The 21924-nt window shown below is 42.4% G+C and overlaps 1 protein-coding gene across 1 annotated transcript; it reads right to left on the bottom strand.

The window, feature by feature from the left end:
• Positions 1–14564: 14564 nt before the first annotated feature.
• wnt1 (wingless-type MMTV integration site family, member 1) lies at positions 14565–20884 on the bottom strand. The gene is made up of 5 exons (XM_012866460.3): positions 20083–20884; positions 19834–19955; positions 17315–17568; positions 16882–17147; positions 14565–16795 (listed from the first exon to the last, which is right to left on the bottom strand). The coding sequence occupies exons 2-5, from the start codon at positions 19932–19934 to the stop codon at positions 16304–16306; spliced, it is 1113 nt and encodes a 370-aa protein (XP_012721914.1). The 5' UTR covers positions 19935–19955; positions 20083–20884; the 3' UTR covers positions 14565–16303.
• Positions 20885–21924: the final 1040 nt, after the last annotated feature.

Consider the following 21924-nt stretch of genomic DNA (forward strand, 5'->3'; position numbering starts at 1 on the left):
CCTGCAGGACAAGCAGCTCTGATGGATGGATGGATGGATGGATGGATGGATGGATGGATGGATGGATGGATGGATGGATGGATGGATGAATGCATGGATGGATGGATGGATGGATGGATGGATGGATGGATGGATGGATGGATGGATGGATGGATGAATGCATGGATGGATGGGTGGGTGGATGGATGGATGGATGGATGGATGGATGGATGGATGGATGGATGGATGGATGGATGGATGGATGGATGGATGAATGCATGGATGGATGGATGGATGGATGGATGGATGGATGAATGCATGGATGGATGGATGGGTGGGTGGATAGATAGATAGATAGATAGATAGATAGATAGATAGATAGATAGATAGATAGATAGATAGATAGATAGATAGATAGATAGATAGATAGATAGATAGATAGATAGATAGATAGATAGATAGATAGATAGATAGATAGATAGATGGATGGACACAGAAAGTAAGGAACAACTGGAAAAGCTTGATTAGCGCAGCCATGTCCAGGCTCATATTCAGAGAACTTTATTATTCCCAATGGCCGTTTCATTCGCCGTCTATCAGTCCATTCATTCACCTCTGACATATATCCACTGACCAAAAATCATTAATCAATCCAACAAAAAAAAAACAGTGTAAGTGCAACAAAAGATAAACACGCTGAACAAACAATGAAACAAACGAAAGCCCTCCAGGCATTGTTGATATTCAACAGCCAAACTCAGGAGGGAATAAAAGACAATCAGGTCCGCTGGAGACTCTTGATGCTCCTTTTAAACTGTGACTCCATCAGCATTTAGAAACAGGTGAGTCAGCAGCAGAGCGGGGAGGTTTCACCCTCATGGAGAGCGACAGCACAATAAGAAAACACACGACTAGACACAATCCCCCCAGGTCTCTTTTTCTTTTTAGGTAAAATGTTGGAAGCCACTAAAGTCTCGGTGGCAATAGCTTTTTATGGCAGAGGGCCATAAAAAGCTAAGAGCTAAAATACTTTCTGTGACAACCAGATCAGCTCAGTATTAAAAAGTTGTCATTGTCATTTTATTGGAGTTTTATTTTTCTGAAGATTTGATATTATAATTTTATTCACTCTATTAAGTTTGATTTCTTTATGTTTTCTATGTTACTTTATTGTAAGTAATACACTCAAAATAGTGAACCAATGTCCGCTTTGTCTTGACATTTCATTTCTGGTTAACACATAAATAAAGATGTTTGCTGGGTTATGAACAGATGATGTCATGTTGACTAGAAAATAATCAATTTAACTCAACAAACATGTGTTAACTGGAAATGAGAAAGCCCTGGTTCACTTTCTTGAGTGCATTTCTCTCTTTTTCTTTTCTTTCACTGCTTGGCCCATACCTTACATGTTTTTGTTGACATGTTAAATTTGCAAGGAGAGAGAAGCCTGCTGAAAAGAGGATGTACTTCCATTTGTAGTCGGGGTTCCAACATATTCAATCAGTGCCACAAAGTGTGAAGTTTGAGGTTTTCCAGGTCTGGGGAAGTATGGGAAAAAGACAACAGGAGTGTGTAAAAATGCTTATTTACTATTGTGTTTTACATTTTATCCTGTAATACGCTGTCTAAAAGTGCTATCAATCAATCCTTCCATACATGCTTAGCTACAATTAGCTAGGCATGTATGAAATTAACAGGCACAAAGAAGAAAATGGGTGTACATTATTTTTAACCGTACAGAGCTTAATATTGGTGTAGTTCTGTTGATAACAACAAACACAGGCTCTTTTAAAGGCCATCAGCTGGTTTCCTTTTAGAGATACTATTTAGAAGCTCAGATTTTTGTGATATGGTCCAAGTGTCGTATTTTATTATTCCAACAACAAACTTTGGAAAGTTTAGGCAATCAGGAGATTTTCCCTAAGCGGTTGCATAGTTCAGTTTACCAAAAAACTACTAGCTTTACAGATTTGCAATTTTCTACAGTATATTTCAAATTGGCATAATTTGCAATTAGCTGACGGTCAATAATGTTTTTCTGGACACTTAGAGAAAACGTAAACATTCTTTAGTTATGAGCGGTTTTAAACAAAACAGCTGTGCATGTTTCATCAATTTAAGTTGATTGCGTTCACACACACGTGTTTGTCTTTACTCTCAGTTTACCCAGGATCCATGTTAGTAACAGAGCTGACCAGAACCAATAAGTGGCAGCTTTGGAAAACATGAAAGATCTGTTTTAAAGCCAGGCTGTGGTCCGTGCCTTTGGGCTGCTGAGCAGAGACGTGGTGGAGAGAACAAGGTGGGGAGAAGGCTCGCTGCTATGTGGACACAATTAACTTGCACTGAGGAAGGAACATGGAAAACATCGTATTTTTACTGCACCTTGGTGTTTTTCAATCCCTCCCAAGAAAATCTACATTTGTCCTAAACATTTCCAAATAGTTTTGTTGCCTGTACTTCCCCGAAGAGCCAGTGTGTAAAACTAAAGGAAATTTTACCCTGACTGTTTGCAGATCTCGTGATTTACAGGCCTTTTCTAACTTTGCAACTATCTACACCAGGGGTTCCCAAAGTGGCTGTGGGAACCACCAGGGTGGGCACGAGATATCTCGTTTGGATCGAAATTTGGTCCAATTGATGATCCAGATTTCTAACGTTAAAATGTCAGAGATATACTTGTTTTAAAATAGCAAATATTTCGCCTTTAACCATGGAAAATCTATTTTTTCCCTAGCATATATAAAATCTACGTCAGAATTTCTGAGTTTTTTGTGATAATTTACTCCTCTGTGGCCAGTGGTTTATTTTCTTTAATCTACTATGACCCTAATCCAATTTGTTTGATGTGGGAAATTATGAGAATGCAGTAATAAGATTAGGTGTACAGCAATAAAGAACATTATGAGAATTAAGATGTAATATCACCAGAACAAATTCCTAATATAATGAGAATAAAGTCAGAATATTACAAGAACAAAGTCACACAGCCATTTACAATGTACTAAAAAGATTTAGTATATCCGTATTTGTGAAATTGATACCAAAGCATACCTTACAAGATCCTCAACATTTGTCATTCCAACACAAAGGGGACAACTGGGCTTTTTTTAACAGTTCTAATAAAATGACAACTTTATTTATTACTTTATTCTCATAATTTCCAAAAGCCAAAAACAGTCTCTGGCACTGTTATTTTGTGGGTCGCAGGTTGAAAAGTTTGGGAACCTCTGATCTACACCGTATACTGTACACTGCATTCACTCACCGGCCACATTGTTAGGTACACCTGTTCACAGGAATAAAGACCCAGCTGGGAGCAACTCGATGCATTTAGCCATCTAGACTTGGCCAAGATGGATTACTGAACTTTAAATTGAACGTCTAAAAGAGGAAGAAAGCTGATTTAAGTGAAGTTAAACGTTGCATGGCGGTTTATGTCAAATGGGCTGATCTGAGTATTTCAGAAGGTGCTGATCTGGAAGGATTTTCACTCATAGCCATCAGGTGAGCGACAGTGGGGTGCGCACACATGGCTTGTTGATCTCAGAAGAGAATGACAAGACTTTATTGAGATGGCAGAATGGCAGCAGTGGCTCAACAAATGACTCCTTCCAACCAGCCAAGGTGCACAGAATACCATGGGTAAATAAAAACACCATGTATGTGATGCTGTCCAGGTAATATGGACCAAAAATAAATGAGGACTGTTCCCGACACTTTGTTGAAGCTATGCACAGAACACTTTGGGCTGTGGCGAAATAAGAACAAGTCACAGGTTCAGCTGACACGGGTTGAAATCATTCTATCATTAAGTAATTTCCCCCTGGGATCATTAAAGTATGTCTGATTAAACAACCTGAAGAAAGTTCAGATCTACATCATGAAGTAGTTCTCAGGTATTCCTCAGTTTTTATGAAGTTTGCATATATATAGATCGGTCATGTTATCAGGAGACAGCACATTGATTTTGTTTTCAGGTTTTTCATTATGATATTTTCACGCCTAATTTGTAAGGAAGGAAAAATTAGTCCTGAATTTTGGTCTAAAAACCCTACTTGGTTGGTGTTCTCTTTGGAGAAAAAAAAAATCTTGATTCTGTTTGTGAAAGACGGCTGCCATAATCATCCCTCGCCGGCAGCAGGCATACACAAAAAACAACAAAATCTGTCTTGCAGAAGCTGCTTAACCAAATGTATGAGTGTCTGATCATCAGATAACGAGCCTTCTGTTTCTGTGAAGGGACGAGAAGCAGACTTTAACGTACTTCTATTTAAAGCAAGGGGGAAAAGATACAATGTAAATAACATAATCCAACAATATACATGTGAAATCTACATCGAAACCCAACATAGTGGAAGATAACTGGTCCACATAGAGTTTCTAAACTTAGCGTTACCCATAATGCAATACACGCAAAGTTAGCGCCGCCATTAGCGCATCTGTGCTCACCACTGGTCACAACACGTTAGCATTCATGAGTCCCTCAGCGAACTGCAGCTCCCCCAGCTGGCAGCCGCAAATTATTCAATTCAATTTAATTCAATTTTATTTATATAGCGCCAATTCATGAAACATGTCATCTTGAGGCACTTTACAAAGTCAAATCAATCATACTATACAGATTGGTTAAAAATTTTCTATATAAGGGAACCAGTTGATTGCTGCAAAGTCCCGACAAGCAGCATTCCCTCCTGGAGAAGCGTAGAGCTACAGGGACAGTCGTCTGCATTGTCCATGGCTTTGCAGCAATCCCTCATACTGAGCAAGCATGAAGCGACAGTGGAAAGAAAAACCACCCATTAGTGGGAAGGAATACCTCCGGCAGAACCAGAACCAGGCTCAGTATGAACGGTCATCTGCCTCGACCGATTATGTCGCTCACCCCAACATGCTTCACTATAGGCCAGACACACCTGTCTCTGTACTCTTCACCTGGTTGCCTGCTTGACACCATCTGCACCAAACAAGTTTATCTTGGTCTCATCAGACCACAGGACCTGGTTCCAGTAATCCATGTCCTTAGTCAGCTTGTCTCCAGCAAGCTTTGCAGGCTTTCTTGTGGATCATCTTTAGAAGAGGCTTCCTTCTGGGATGACAGACACGTAGACCGATTTGATGCAGTGTGCGGCAAATGGTCTGATTGCTAATGGGAGACAATTTTCCCTCAGAGCTACGCTCTCTTTTGTTGCCAGCGGTTCAGACGTTAATGGCTGTGTGTTGAGTTATTTTTGAGGGGACAGCAAATTTACAATGTTATACAAGCTGTACCCTGACTATGTTACAGTGTGTTAAAATGCCTCATCTTCAGTGTTGCGCCATGAAAAGATATGATTAAACGTTTACTAAAATGTGAGGGGTGTTCTCACAAAAGTTCAGAAGTTCCCCAAAGGTTTCTCAGTCACCGAGCGTTCCCTCCCAAAAAAGCAATTTTAAAGATGTCAGCAAAAGCTGTGCTCGCAAACAAACAAAAAAAATACTGGATGCCACTCCTGGGTGGGCTAATTTGAATCAGTTTGCTCACATTGATCATTAATAGGATATTCTCCTGAGCACACCTTGTTAAAACGGACCAGAGAAATAACGGAAAGAGACCCGCCTCGCCGTATTTCCTTATTTCAACAAATATCAGAACTCTTCCAGATCCCACTTTTAAGGATAACCGTGTTAGACAACATCCTCTAGGTGTTTAGCTAGGGATGTTTCTTGGCAAAGAGGTGTTTGAGGTCGAGATCTTGCGGCGAGGTCTTGAGGTTGAGAAAAGTATTTAATATCAACAAGAAATGTGCCAACAGTGAAGAGTCCATCAAGCCAAGACAACTCAGAGGTCGTGACTGCGTGAGTGTTGACAGCTTATATAAATATATTATTCCTCCGCTCGCTGCCAGTAGTGTGTTCACATGCAGCTGGATGCACAGGGAAACATCTTTATTCATGTGTGAGGAGTGCTGGTATGTCTCTTTCTCTCTCATACACACACACACTCACAAAGTGGGCGATTTATTTCCCTCCCACCTTATAAGTGCAGGCCTCGCTCTCCATCTCCCTCCGTAGGGGCACAGAGCCTGACCACAGACATCATACTGATTGCTCTCTGTGGTCAAGTGGTCTTTCTACATTCCCACCCTGATTCACTGTGCAGAAAACCCAACAATGGAAAATGGCGGTTTTAGAGTGTCTGAGGGTTCGCAGACAGCGAGTGTTCTCCGACTTTTCCCAAAAAAAAAAATAAAATAAAAAAACTCTCATCCTTTTTCATTTTTCCAAGTCTTGACGAGAGAGTTTAGAAAACGAGCATGAGTCCATATGCGGGCATGACCTGTAACCTGTCTCTTGTATAATGAGCTGTGGCGTGGCGGTGGATGATAAAGTGATGGAGATGTAAGGAGGCCACGGCCATTGTGATGCTGGGTGGCTCTTACTCTGGAACTGCCATCTGCCAACAAGGTCAGTTGCTAGGGGAAGGATTCTGCTGGACCGTGTCTGCTTCCCAGCTGCCATCCACACGAACACACACACACACAAAAAACACACACACACAAACACACACGCACATCCTTATTTAATGTACATAGTGAGGACCATGCCTTGACTTCCATTCATCTTCAAGCCTTTTTATGACTTAATCTCACCTTTACAGGTTTATATCTAACCCTAAACTAAACCTAATCGACACCTTAGACCTAAACCTAACCCCTAGCCCCCCTTACCTGACTCCGCCAGATGGATTTGCTCCGCATATCCATCTGGAAACCTTCCGTTGAAGTAATTTTGGGAAGGGGCGAAAATACTGGTTAGCTGATTGGCCTATGTTGGTGATAGACGGGCCAAATAAACCAATCAGATTCGTTGTTGCTCGTAACAGAGCGACGACGAAAACACAACCACAAGCCAAGCTACTCTTGCTGCTGCAGGTAAAGGCTCGTTAGCTCAGCAAAGAAATACTCTGTAATTCCGATAAAACTTGCTCGATAGCCACGCTAACGCTAGTTTCATCGGCTGAAGCCGCCATGTTCTTTAGACTGAACTGTCGCGCTTCTCGTTGCGTCACACCTCAACCCGCCTCAAAGCCAACGCTGATTGGACGTTCGTTTGGTGAACGGCTCCAAATTTTCTTTAACGGAAAGTAGCCAGACTGATCTGTGAGTGAAACCTTGAAAGCTCGTGAGATCAGGATGGTCTCACGAGGCTATAGCCCCCCCCCCCCCCCCCCCCAAAAAAAATGTAGCACCTTATTTTTTCGATCCTCACTTTACATCAAACTCCTCACTTTACTTGTAAAATGAGCAAAGAATGTTCTCGCTCAGCTTCAAGTACAAGAACACACTCACTCACCCATCAGAGTATGTGTGTAACTTTCATACAGACACGACATCTCCAAATTATGGAGATTGCTGTTGATCCACTTTTCTGCAGCTTTGGCAGAAGTCAGTACAAGCTTTTCATTAGAATTCCTTTTCCACGATGTGTGTGTGAGATGAGGCTGTAAATACATATCTTAGGACATAATAACCCTGTGGTCTTTTAGTGGCACCACACAAAATTCCTCATATTGTTACTCAAGCATTTTAAGGATGTTCATACAATAACACTACCCCAATTAATTGGAGCCTGGCCCATAATCGAGTGCTAGGATTACATGAAGTGTTGGTTCAGCAGCGCAGGAATCAAACCAGTGCCTTGTTGTCTGTCGCAACACTTGCCAAAATACATGGACAAAACTTAGTCTTTAGCTATTTATTATTCTTTTATTAAAGCAAACACCACCTGAGATGCTATTTTTCTCCCACAATTAACTATAGAATAATTTGGGGATAACAATAAGAGTAATTTAGTGGGATTCTTTTAGATCGTGGTTGTTCTTAAGTTAGTTAATCTCGGTTAATGTCATTGGAAAGTAAGTCCCACAGTTTTTTGTCCTTTTAGTGAGATCTTTAGACAAACTAAAAGGGGTTTTCTCTGACTCTTTGGACCATAGCTCCCAAAGCCCAGCCTGTTGCTGGACGCTGCCTGTTAGAAAGACCGAGCAAGAGAAAAACCCAGAAATTAGTTTGTTTCCACCCACTAATCATCACATCATGGTGGATGTTAGTGTGTAAAAACTAAAAGTAAGCGCCTTTAGAGATCAGTTCGCTCTTTGATTATACTTTTCATTTGTTCTCTGCTCATGTCGTTCAACTTTACATCAGTAATTTGCACCACATGTTTATGTTTTTAGCTAGTTTGGGGGTGTATCGAGATTGCTAGCACCTGTTAGCACGGGATGCTAGTCAGTCGATATTTTGCTGCAGCGATGCTCTATTGTGTTGCTGGGATTCTGATGATCGGTGTGTTTTTTTCTGTTAGTTACTAGCTCATCTGTTCAATGAATGCCCTCGTCAGTCTCACAATTGTATCTCTTCTGTCTCTTCTATTATAGACCACACAAACACACCACACACACCCACGTGTAGCACATGTCTTCATGTGTCTCAAGAAATGTGCAACTCCGCCTGTGATGGATAAAGTTCTTTGGAGTTGAATTAAAGTTGGCGTTCTCGACCTCCAGTCTCATGACTGTCTGGCCGGACTCTCCGATTCATGTTGCCACTTCAACCAACGTTTTCCTAACCACCGATGTAGGAGTGCTTTGCTACGCTGCCAGTCGGCCAAACAGAAATTTGGCAGGTTGGAAATAGTTCATGGTGTCCTAGCATGGTGTCCTTTAATGGAAATTAAAGGAGCAGCGTCACTCTTCCTAGGGTTGCAACTACTGTTAACTATCTACAAGCAGGAAGTCTGTTAAGCAGCAGATTGTAGGCTGGTTTGCTGACAGATTAATCAACTAATATCAATTTATTACCAGTGTAATTCAATAAACAGCAAACTGTGTAATAATCTATGGAATAAGCATATTTGCTTCAAAAGCCGTGTTCAGATTGCTTAGGTCTTTTACATTATGTCATTATGGCTATAATAGTTAATATATCACACAACATTTGCAACAGTAGGAAAAAAAATCTTGAACAAGAGCTTTTTTGTTTTAAAGCTTGATTATTTATAGGTTTAGGGTTTTATTTTTATTATTTTTTTAGTATGTTGTTGAATTGTGTATTGTGTTGCTGTAGGGTTACACATGCACAATGGGATAAGACTGAAAACCACAATGATTAAATATCAACTATAATAATAATTATATTAAGAAAACAATAATAAAAGTAATAGTAATAAATAAAAACAATGTTATGTCACTGAACTTGATGCAACTTTTAACTGCTTTTCTGTTTGAAATAAAAGCAAATAGATCAGCGATTGTTTTTACGTTATTTTGTAAATCCTGTGATACAGTGAAACCGTGGTATTTGTTTTTCTTATCAAGCTGTGAGATTCTAATACCGCCCTATGCCTGTGGTTAACTTGGTTACTCAACTGGCACACTTGGTTCTTTGGTCTGGACCGTTCAGCGTGCTTATTTTGTGCAAGGTCAGGATATCACGGAGAATAGATTTATTGTGACAAGAAACTGAATATGTATTACTGGGTAAGTCCCATGACCAAATGAAATAATTTGATACAGAACATATTCCATTCATGAGAAAGCTGCATCTGGGTGTCAGCGAGATATTACCATGAGATATTGGCAAAACAAGCGCTGACTCTGTCCAAAACAAAAATGGGACTCAATCACAAAATGTTGCGCTGTCTTTAGGCTCGTCATTCCAGTGTGCGCTCTTCTGCCGGTCGCCAAAGCGAGCGACTTTTGTTCAGCGCGGGCTGTTGTTCCTGTTTGTGCCCTTCTCACCATGGCTGCCTGCTTGCCGCCTGGCAGCCCCGTGTGTCAAAGGTGGCTGCTGCAGAACAGACTGTGGGAACAGCCGGTTAGCCTCCCTCGGTCTCCTGCTCCCCAACCAGAGGGGCAGCGATCAATCCCGCACCCCCGCCCCTTCCCCTTGAACACACATACACATAATCACAAACACACAAATGCCTGAGCAAACTCGTACTCACACAAAAACCCTACAATGCTCACACCCTTTCCCAATAATCCTCGGAAGCAATTTCATCTCGACTCGGGTGGCGGCCCATTGTCGCCAGCCCCTTCAATCTTTCCTTATTAACTCTCGCTTTGTCCCGCATCCGAGCTTCTGGACTCATCTCTCCTACATTCCGATCAGTGCTGCTCTCAGCACTCCCAGGCAACCTCCATTCGCTAATCCCACTGCCTCCCCCCCCGACCCCCCCCTGCCAGCTGCCCCACCCCAAGGAGCTCTTACAGTTTTTTTTCCAACCTGCCGATCACCTACTTGCAGAGTAAGGTAGGGGCATTAACTCCACGGGTTTTTTTTCTGAAGGCAGAGCGTGAACGTGGGGCGGGTGAAAGAGGAGGCGGCCACAAAGTGACTCCAGCCCAGACAATTAGAACAATGAGCCGGGCATGTAGGGGGCTAACTCGCTGCGTCACGCCTGGACGGTGGGGTATTTTGTCAGTTTAATGAATTGTCCGTCAGGCCAGGGCCACATCGCAGGCTGTGCAAGGGGAGGCCAGCAGGGACCCAGACACTAAGTCGGTATTTATTACACTGCCTTTGTCACTAATTGAGCTAATTATCACTGACTCCTTAGCACCCCCACAGGCAGCGCCCCCTCCAATCACTGTCTCTAACAACTCTCCCACCTTACCCTCATGGCAGGGGTGTGAACTCTGCACTCACTCCTTTTAAACGACCACTTTATTTCATTGGGTTTTAATTCTTTCCAACCTTCAATGCTTTTTGAAATGCCTTGCAAATGTATTCATACCCGGTTGAACTTTTTAAAAATGTTGTCGTGTCACAGCCACTAACTTCAATGTAGGTTGAGAGACAGACCAACACAAAGCGTTACAAACTGGTGAACCATTAAGATCTCTGTTAGGTTAGAAAACAATGCCCGAAGTTTCAAACAAAAAGCGCAGTTCAAGCCATGATCTGAAAATGAAAAGTAATGGAACAACTGAAAACCAATTAAGACACGACCCTTAACTTGAGCGAACATGCCTGATTATCAGAGTATTAATAAGAGAAGCAGTCAAGGTATGGTAAATATAGAGGAACTGTAGGGATCTACAGCTCAGGTAGGATAATATTAAACTGTGCAACTGTTTGTTATCCATAAAGGCCATGTGCACAAAATCATTTTGCTTCAATTCAGTTTCAGTCCTGTTTATCTTAATAGCACCAATTCACAAACCATGTCCTCTCAAGGCACTTAACAAACTAATTTCTATTGAATCATACAGACAGATTGGTCCACGACTTTTCTATCTAAGGGATCCCGGCAGGTTGCATCAAGTCATTGACTTGCAGCATACACTCTCCCCTGGATGAGCATGTAGCAACAGTGGACGGTCGCTTGCAATGTGTCGTTGACTTTGGAGCAATTCCTCATCCTAAGCATGCCTGTAGCGACAGTGGAGAGGAAAACTCCCCTTTAACGGGATGAAACCACCAGGAGAACCTGGCTTAGTGTAAGCAGCCATTTACCACAACCAGAACACAGAAGCACTGGTCCAGAAGTACTTTCTACGGGTGAGAAAAGTAAATGGGTAATGCTAGCTACTTTACATCCTTTATCCAAGAGAGAAATCCAGCTCAGCAGATAAGTTCAGCGCCAGTTTTAAAGGCTGGAGGATGAAAGCAAGCACATACAGTTAGCCGCTCAGCCAATAGCTGCGTCTTGGAGAGAACCAGCGTTAACGACTGAAAGACAGGGCAAAGCCAACATCTATAGAACAAAGACCATGAAGTTGTTGGCACCATTAACTCAGCTGATGCCCCCCTCCAGGACGGTTTCACAGCTAAACAGAATACCAGGACAGATGTAGCTACTATGGAGAGAAAACAGAAAGAGAACATATAGTTAAAAGTCTAAATAATTAATATTTGGAGAGTAGTAGGAGAATGTAGCGGAGTGACGGAATGTGATCAATGTGTCCTCCAGCAGCCTAAGCCTATAGAAGCATAATTACAGAGATAGCTCGGGGCAACCTAAGCGACCCTAACTATAAGCTTTATCAAAGAGGATTTTGTTTTAGCTTAGTCTTAAAAGTAGACAGGGTGTATGCCTCACAGACTAAAACTGGGAGTAGTTGGTTTCACACGAGAGGAGCCTGATAACTAAAAAATCTGCCTCCCATTCTACTTTTAGAAACTCTAGGACCAGCCAGTAGACCTGCAGTCTGAGAGCCAAGTGGTCTGATAGGAACATAGGGAACAATCAGATCTCCGATGCATGAAGCTTGATTAATAAGGGCTTTAGATGTGAAAAAGAACATTTAAAATTCTAATCTGGATTTATCAAGGAGCCAATGAAGGAAAGCTAAAATAAGAAAAACATAATCATGCTTAAACCAAAAATGTTTTGTTGTATTTCTCCTGTTCGTGTACACAACAATGGTGCACGTGTTGTCTGACAACAGCAAGGGGTTCCAGACTGGAAGGCTTTAAAAAAAACATCCCATTTCACATTGTGGTGTACACAGGAAAAACAGAATCTGCATGTATGGGGAATCTTTGGCACATTAATGCGCATGTGCATAACGAATGCCGCCAAGTTTAAAATCCACTGTGATGGTTTTATAATTCAAAGTCACCTGAAGCAGCATTTGAACTTCGTTGTCTGTCCATGTAAACATTTGAGTCCCTGCCATCCTGAAAGTTTATTTAGTGGTGGTGCTTTTTTTTAAGCGGGAGAGTTTGTACGCATGTGGATGTTGTTGAGTTTCACAGAACATAACGTCCCCTTGTGGCGCGGCAGGGAAATTATAATGTGCTTAATGTTTAAGCTAGGGTGTTGTGCACCAAGATTGGAATTAAAACATTGTCATTTAGAGGTGTTGAGGGAAACAGGAAACAAATCCATGTTTTAACTTGTGTGCATAGTCTTTAATGGATAAATGGCCAAAAGGTAACTTTTGTTGAACAAAAGTGATGTGGCATATTCCCCCTGTTGAAAAAGGCAACTACAGTGTTTAGTTTGACAGATACGTGAGGCATTGCCGCTTTTCTACCTTAAACACGGCCATCCAAATCCTGACCAATCACAGAACAATAGTCAGACACCCTGTGAGAGAAAAAGTTCTGCCCAGACGTCGAGAGCAAGCAGCAAGAACTACCGGAGCACAGCTACGAGAACAAAATGACGTCTTCTGCTGGGGGAGCGAGAGAAAATGTCCTGCTTCTCATGGTGTATGTTGCAGCCTTCAGACGTGAGGTAAGGAGCTCTGTCATCCAAGGGAGCTCAAAGCAGAGCCACCGCTTCTCCTCATAGAAAGAAGTAAGTTCAGGTAGTTTGGACTTCTGATCAAGATTTGCCCGGCAGCCTCCCTTTGGATGGATGGATGGATGGATGGATGGATGGATGGATGGATGGAAAACTAAAATAAAAATACTCATGACTCTGAACCCACCATGGCTACGGTGAAATATGTTGTGGGGATGCCTTTTCCTCTGCAGAGGACTGCCAGAATTTATGACAACACAAAGGAATATAAATACAGGGCAATCCAGGAAGAAAACCTGCAGCAACGGATTTGTCATGGAATGGTTTAGATCAAAGCATCTTCATCTGTTAGATGGGCCAAGCCAACATCCAGAAATAAATCCAATTAAATACTGTGCCAATGTTTGAGAATCGCTGGTCATAGACACGCTGCATACAATCTAACTGAGTTTGAACTGTTTTGTATGGAAATGAGCAAGAATTTAATTCTCTAGATGTGCAAAGATGTTAGAGACATACCTAAAAAAGAATTGCGGCTATAATTGCAGGAAAATGCTGCTCTAAAAAGTATTGACTCAAGGAGGCTCAATGTACTCCTCATTCAAGAAGTGTTAATCATTTTTGTAAAAACTGCATTTCTTTGCTACATTCTCATCATAATTTTTATTCACTTTTTTAATTATTACAATGTATGCTCTAAGTCACAGTCTGGTAGGTATTTGATTCTTTTTTTATATGGTAAAGTTTATTGAATAATCTTTCTTTTTTTTGTTGTTGCTTTTCCTAAGCGTTTTAGTTGTTGTTCAAATTTGTTCTTAATATTCTCCCATATCCAAATGATTTATATCTATGTAATGGTTGCTCATTTTTCATGCGGTTCTGCTTGCATCCTATTTTATGTCCACCATGTGCTGTCACAAAAACAAAAACTGCTCCCATACTGCTCCTGGTTAAAGAGCGCAAATCTCTCCAAGTCTATGTGGTTAGTTATGTTGCCAAGTGCTGAAAAACGACTCTAGTTTTCATCATTTTTTGTATTCCTTTTTTACCCCCTTTCAGACATTCGGCAAATGAAGCAAAGAGCCTTAAATCTACACCCGTATACTGTATGAGATAAGTTATATGGCTGGATAAGCAGGGCCTGTCTCTGCGCTTCAGAGCACAGATGCAGGGATGCTTTGTGAGCCTGCAGAAAAAGGCTGCTTTGGCGGTGGTAATAGGATTAAGCAAAGGACACCCAGGGACCAGCTTATGTGTTCACTTTCTCTATTGTCAAACTTCTTAAGCGAAACAGAACCTATATCAGACATAACCCCATCCCAGACACATTCAGACGAGCTGACTTAATTGAAAATATAACCTTTATTTTTCTATCATACAGTAAAACAACTAGAATCTAAAATTTGGGCTTGAAATCTAAAAAAAAAAACAAGGACTGTTCTTACAATAATCTATAACAGTATAAAAATCATCAAAAATAAATATTTGTATTTACATGCATAAAAAAAAGTCAATTTCAGTGCATGACCAAACAAACAAGTGTTTTTAAGCAGGAAAATAGAACGGATAATTCTCTGGTTCCAGCAAGAGTCAAACCGAAAAGGGAAAGAAATGCCTCCAAACATATCCTGACTTGACTCAAGTCATAGCATGCTGTCCTGTTGCTGATGGGTAAACATATTATTCATTTGGCAAACAAACCAGCAACACTTTTATAAATATTTTTTCATATTTTAATGCTTATATCCTGTGGCGGTTTGTGATATGGGCCATTTGGGCAGTTGCCCAGGGTGGAATTAGACGGGTCTTGGAGGGGCGGCAGGGGACAAGTGTAGTCTTTTTGCAAGACTGCACTGCATTCTGTGTCCCCCTTGCTCACCTCAGATAATTGCTTGCCTTCTAATTGGTTTGGTGTGGCAGAAGGAGGGACATGCCCAAGGCACCATTCATCCCAGAACCGTCATTGCTTACATCCTTTCGGTTTTCCTAGCTGATTTTATTATTTGAAATAAACAAATTTTAGCTACTTTAAGCTTCAATAAATGTTTATATGGAACACTTTTTTTTTTTTGCGTGTTCTTGATTTGTGCCAGATTTAATTCAGTAAGTCATATTCTGCGTCACAATTGTTCCCCAACATTTGACAGCCTGTTCAGTGTATTCATAATACATTCAAATTATGTAATTTTCTGGCAGCTCCTTAGTGACTTTACCAGCATTTTTTCTGGTCAAACATCATTAGGACTGTTCTGTGGTAATTCCAAGTGGCAAATGTGTTTTAAGAGATTTGGGATCCAACAAAATAAAAATATACAAATAAAAGTGGAGGGAATTAGAGGAAAATTAGAAGCGGTCGGGAGCATCAAAGTTCTACGTAAACAAGCTGAGAGCTGAGAGTGTTTTCCCTGTCTGGTAATTAGAGAACATGTTCATAGCGCTCTGCGGCTACAAAAAACATCTGTGAAACACTGTCCTGCTTCCCACTCAGACATGCAACAATCAGTTCTCTAAATCCTTTTTATTTCCACGCTGTCGTCAGTGTAAACACCTTCGGAATGTGGGGGATTTCCCTTAAACGTGAATGTCTGCTGTGTTCAAATGTTTGTAACAAAAAAATAACGCGAGCACCTATTTCTCTATGATACCCTGTTCATATATTTGTGCTTTACTCTGTATTTTTCTGAGACACCAGTACAGACTTTGTTCCAGAATCCTTCTTTTCTTATTTTACCTGGATTTAAACTGTCTCACCCCCTTTCGAAAACATCTCAATTTAAGCGCTGCTGGTTCTCTAAAGCATTTTTTTCCCAACCCTGGTTGTCAAGGTCCCTTGCCCTGCATGTTTTATATGTGTCTCTGTTGCAGCACACCTGATTGAAGTGACTGCAGAAGCCTCTTGATCACTCATTCATATAAGTCAGGCATGTGGCAACAAGGAGACACCTAAAATGCAGGACATTGGTACTTGAGGACCAGGGTTGGGAACCACTGCTCTAAAGCAACAACCTGCTTTGATAAAAATGTCCGTCTTTGCCTCTGATACATGCCCAAATGCAGCATCAACCCTAACGTTTCGCTCCAATCATAGACACTGATGTAACGTCCGTGTGCTGGTGCAGTTGAGGCAGCTGACGTGACAGCACCAGTGGAACGTGCAGTGGCAGCGTTCGGTCACGCTCTCAGTCTGCGTCTTGAATCCACGTCCGCAGCACAGCAGCTCGCACCCGTCCAGACCTGGGGACGAGCTGTTGCACGCTCTTCCGGAGGTTCCCAAAGTGCCCGTTTTGCCATTGTAGGAGCAAAAGTTTGGCGATTTCTCAAAGTAGACCAAGTCCATGGAAGACGGGGGCTTGTGAGCCGGGTTTTCTGGCTCCAGGTGTCTGGGTGCGGCTCGGTGAGAGGCGCGGTTGCTGCCCTTGTTGGCGTACACGACTCTGGACGCGCCGTCGAAGCGCTCCTTGAGGAAATCCCCCACCGTGCGGAAACTGGGCAGGCGCATCCAACAGGTCCGCACTGTGCAGGAGCCAGACATGCCGTGGCACTTACACTCCTGACGCATCTCTGAGGAGACAGTCTGCAGGGGGGAAGAACAGTGACAATAAGTCGCAAGACTATCTGAGGCAGAGCTGCCGCATCAAACTGTATGTGTTCCATCGTTACCATTCTGCCGGCTTCGTTGTTGTGCAGGTTAGTGAGGTAACGCAGATCCCTGCCCCTCTCGCTGGAGTCCACAAACTCACGACTGAACATCCTGCCAAAATCCACGTTGTCACTGCAGCCCCCCCAGTGCCAGTCTGGGCCTCCAGGACCTCTGCGCCGATAATCGCAAGTGCACGACTCAATAGCCCCTTCTGAGCAAGATCGAGCCACGGCGTGGGTCACTCCTGCGCTGGTGATGGCAAATACAAATGCGGTCTCTCTGCAACCTGAACACACATCAAACCTCTCCATTAAACACTTGCATATTATTTCAGATATGGCTTTTCCTCTTTTGGCTCAAACTCGGAAGGTTTTTGCGGGCTAATTTTCCCGAACACATCCTGCTTAGATCCCGTCCAAATATCCCCTGAGGAGAGGGACAAGAAAGACTCACCACGATTGACAATTTTGCCAAAAATGGCTGGACTGTGGGTGGTTGGGCAGTTCCAGCGCCGGTTGCGGAACTGCCACTTGCACTCCTTTATGGCGGTGTGCAGGCCTGCAGCGATGGCATGCAGGATGCCAGGATTCTGCCGAATCAGCCGGCGCTGGCGACGACTCAGGAGGGCCAGGCTGGGGTCCAGGACCAACTGCACGCTCTTAGAGTTGGTGAGGAGGTTGGACGAGGAAGCCACGTTGACTATACCCCTGAGACGAAGACGAGAAGGAAGTCAGAGCCGCTTAGGTCTAATGGGCATCCTGGTGACCCTTTGAACTAGACATTGGCAATAATTTGGTTTAATTTATTTTTAATGTAAAAAGAAATGACTGTTATAAGAATTGGTCATTCTGGGACAATACTGATGAACTGCAGTTGATACACTCTTAGTATGGTTTGTTAAAGACCAAGATGTATCTTGAGAACAGTTGAATAAAGATGACGGATTTATAGTCAAGAAGCTATGATGAATTTCTAAAAACTTTTAATCACCACTTTTGTTGTCATCGGAATAAAAACCACGATATCTTGTGGTAAACCCTCCCCTACTCTGAATTCTCACATGGATGTCACCAGGGATCTCATGGGGTAGTGTGGTGCCTTTGAAATTACAGCGTGCACTCCACACTACAATAATAAACGGTGACACATGGATTCTTGCACCACAAGGGAACATTCAGGCTCTGAGTCAGAATGCACGTTTTCGGGCTCCTTCTTGAACCACGTGGACGATGGACAATTAACAAATATGTTATTTCTCGTTCGAGCATTCACACCCGTAATTTGTTTTCTAATAGAATAAGACACTGTAGCAATGTAAATTATTGACCTCCCCATATAATCTAAAATACAAAAATCCTATATAAAAATGCCTGTTTAGTCACTAATAATTGTCTTGAGGTTGCTTTGGTTTAATTTTTTTTTAGCAAGAACAAACAAATTAAATAAAATTAAAACTTTGTACATGTGGTGGCTGCACACCTCTTAAAAACTAAGATATGTAATGTAAAGTCATTTACCATGTAATAATGTGTAATAGCTTCTTTACTATGAGGCACATGCTGTTTTAAACCTTGTGATTTATGTTATTTGGTCTTGCACAAATCTATCTATCTATCTATCTATCTATCTATCTATCTATCTATCTATCTATCTATCTATCTATCTATCTATCTATCTATCTATCTATCTATCTATCTATCTATCTATCTATCTATCTATCTATCTATCTATCTATCTATCTATCTATCTATCTATCTATCTATCTATCTATCTATTGTGAAGTTGCATTAGAAACGTTTTGTTATAAAATATTGTTTAATATTTGTGGTCTAGTTTACCACCTGCGCTTCCCCAGTCTCGGGTCAGTTTTTTACCGCACAGCATCCTCTAAACGTGCTCAGATTTCAGAACATTGTCGTCGTTTCAGCGGCATTTTGTATAATTTACCACGTTTTTTTTTATGTGTGTGCCTTTTGCCAATTTGGACTGCTGTGGATAGCGGTGTCCGTGTCTCCCGATGAGCATTACAACCCGGGAGAAAGAATAAAAAAAACAAACGGGCCAGTCTTGGCCTGCTAAGAGGGGGCTGACCCACGCAGTAGTGCGGTGAGGCCTGGGATCATAAAGACTAATAACAATCTGCTGTTTTGGGGAATATTTTCCTCTTTCCATTCCTTCCTTCGTTTTTTCTCCCCCTGGATTTCAGCTGGCATTTAAAATATTTGAATTCTCAACTAAACTAATGACACCGCAAAAATCCTTTCGTTATGTTGCCCACCTCAACACATCCAGTCCGCAGTTTGAAGTTTTTTTTTTTGTTTTTTTGTTTTTTTTGCATATATATATATATACAATCAAGACAATGTGCTAAACTGTGCATATCGGATTTTATTTATGCATTTCTGTATGTGAATCCCCATGAAAATAAAGTGTGGTTCGTTGTGTCGGTTTGAGGGCGCAGTATTTTTGCAGCTACACAACTCTGAGCAGGACCCCACACAGGAGTCCTCTCAGCTGTGAAATAAATCCACATTTAAACGGTTCCACATTGGTATTGTGAACAAAAAAAATAAAATGTTAACCGGAGCCAGAAATAAAGAGAGGGCGCCAATTAAGCCGTGTAGCTCCGATTACGATCAATAAATTGTTAATTGAATGAACTGCTAATTAAAGTTGAAGTGGAGCAATTTGGAAACGACAGCCAAAAAAAGTCCCACAAGTCTTCTTACTGTGCGGTTTCTCTTCTCTCTCTTTTGTTTTTTCTTTCTTTTTTTTTGTGTAAAGAAGTTGTGAACGGGTCCAGCACAAACAGATTATTTCGAACATGCAGCGGAGGGGGTGCGGTAACCCGGTAAAATCGCACGCAAAGTGTTGGTGCAAAGCAGCGCAGGGTGCATGGGTGCGGGACGCTGTTGCCGGCTGAACCATCCCAGAGCTGGTGCCTCCCCCACCTCCCCGTCGGCCGCACTCACCACCACCGGCCGCTGTTGTTCACGGCCCCCGTGCGGGAGAGCGAAGACACCAGGAGGATGCAGGCGGCTTTCACTCCCAGCAACAGAACCAGGCTCCTCATCGTGGCTTCGGTTCAAACATGCTGGATGGGAAATGTACAAACTTTACAAGCAACACCAGACATTGTCCTATACGCGTTGCTTTCTACGTTGAGTTGTATTTAAGGATCTGCTAAAAAAAGAATTGTTGAAACGTACACAGCTACTCACCGGTGAGAGGATCTGGGAGATGCTGGCGGTCTTAATTGACTTGGATGGATCCTGAGCGGAGACAGGTCCCTGGATGATCTGTCCAGGCAGGATGCTGCTGCTGCTGTCCTCTTCACTCTGTCTCTCTCAGTGATGCTCTGCGAGGCGCAGTGAACGCGTGGGACAGTCCCGAAGATTTGATCCCCTCGGTGACTGATAGGCAACACATTCTTCTCTTATTGAGCGCTACGAGGGGAATAAAAAAGGGATTTGCTGCTCTCATCTCCCTCTGTTTTTTTTTTCTTTTCCTCGCTGCCTTTTCAATAGGATTGGAAGGAGGGATAGTTAATGCTCTTCACAGGGGCGCACAATGAATGAGGAAGCACAACTGAGTAGAAAAGAGAAAGGAAAAGGAGTTTAAAAAAAAAAAGTCCACATCAGTGTTGCGCATATTACTTGTGGAATCTCACGGCAATCCCTTGGAACGGTGTGCGTCTCAGAGCGTTTTCCTCGCTGGACTGCGTGCGCGCTTGCTACCCAGCGGGAGAAGTGCCCGGTCTGAAGCGCTGATGTGTTCGTGCAGATGCGGTGGGTGCGTCCGCCTTTTCTGCTCCACCTCTGCTATCACCGTACAGTACAGTTACAGCGGAATATGAGCCACCCGAAACTGCCCTTTGAGCTGCCTACTCCCTATAACCGCATCTCCTCCTCTCTCCAATCCTTCCTCCAAAAGATGCAGGGAGCAACTTGTAGTTGCACCTTTTCTTCCCGACTAAAAATCTAATTTTTTTTCATAATTTATATATTTTCTGGAAGTGCCTTTTATGAGGGGGGGGGGGGGGGGGGGGCAATAAAGCTATCATCGCTCCTCTTCAAAGTGCGCGCACGACGCAACGTGGATGCTGATTGAAACAATAACACCCTCTCAGTTGTCCTATTACTCACACTGCCTGCTGGGCTACTTAAATATTTTTTCAAACGCGGCACTGATGAAATATGGCCTCCAATCAGAAGTTTGATGCATGATGAAGCAGGGTAAGAGAGAGGGGGACGAGTAAGGATAAAACAAAAAAAAGAAACCAGCCCTAACATCTGGCTTGCAGACCTCCCTCGACGCATGAGTAGCGCAGTGTAATCACAGCTTGAGCCACTTTGCGGCATCTCCATCAAACTGCATGACTTGGATCGAGCCCATAGTGTCCCCAAAACTCGGTATTTGGAACGAATGTTTCATTTTGTGACATGGATCTGAGTGATTTGCATGTTCGACTGAGCTCCATCGATCCTCTCTCTCCCCACCCTTCCTCTCCAACTTTCTCTCATCCCCTTGGATGACAGTAAAGGGAAGTGGGTAAGTAAAGAAGAGGGGAGAAAAAAACAAGCTTTAATGACAGCCATCCCACGTTTATACCCGGGCTTTATATATATGAAGGTGCTCAAAGGGGTTTCCTGGAGCAGTCATGCGACACCGAGCAGATTAGAGCTTCAATCCGGATAAAGGGACCCTTTTATATACAAATCAACTTCAAATCACTTTTTAAGCCACTTAGATATACACACCAAGGCAGAATGCTAATGCACTTTTCATTGCTGCAGCTTAGGGAATGGAAGGAGATTAGATGAATTGGTGTCACTAAGCGAACCGTGTTCGATGGGGGGTTTTAACTTAATTTTATGGAAGTTGCAGGCATGCACGTTTTATTATGCCTTATTTGGACAGGCCAGAACAGTGATTGATACCAAGTCAAGACAAATGATCCGGATGTAGGGGCTCAGCACAACAGATTATGTTTTTGAAGAAAAAATGTTTTTTGAAAGTCTAAAACGTTTTTCCTTTCCTCGTCCAGTTCCACTTTAGTGAGT

The sequence above is a fragment of the Fundulus heteroclitus genome, chromosome 1 (assembly GCF_011125445.2).
Source record: "Fundulus heteroclitus isolate FHET01 chromosome 1, MU-UCD_Fhet_4.1, whole genome shotgun sequence".
Lineage (NCBI taxonomy): Eukaryota > Metazoa > Chordata > Actinopteri > Cyprinodontiformes > Fundulidae > Fundulus > Fundulus heteroclitus.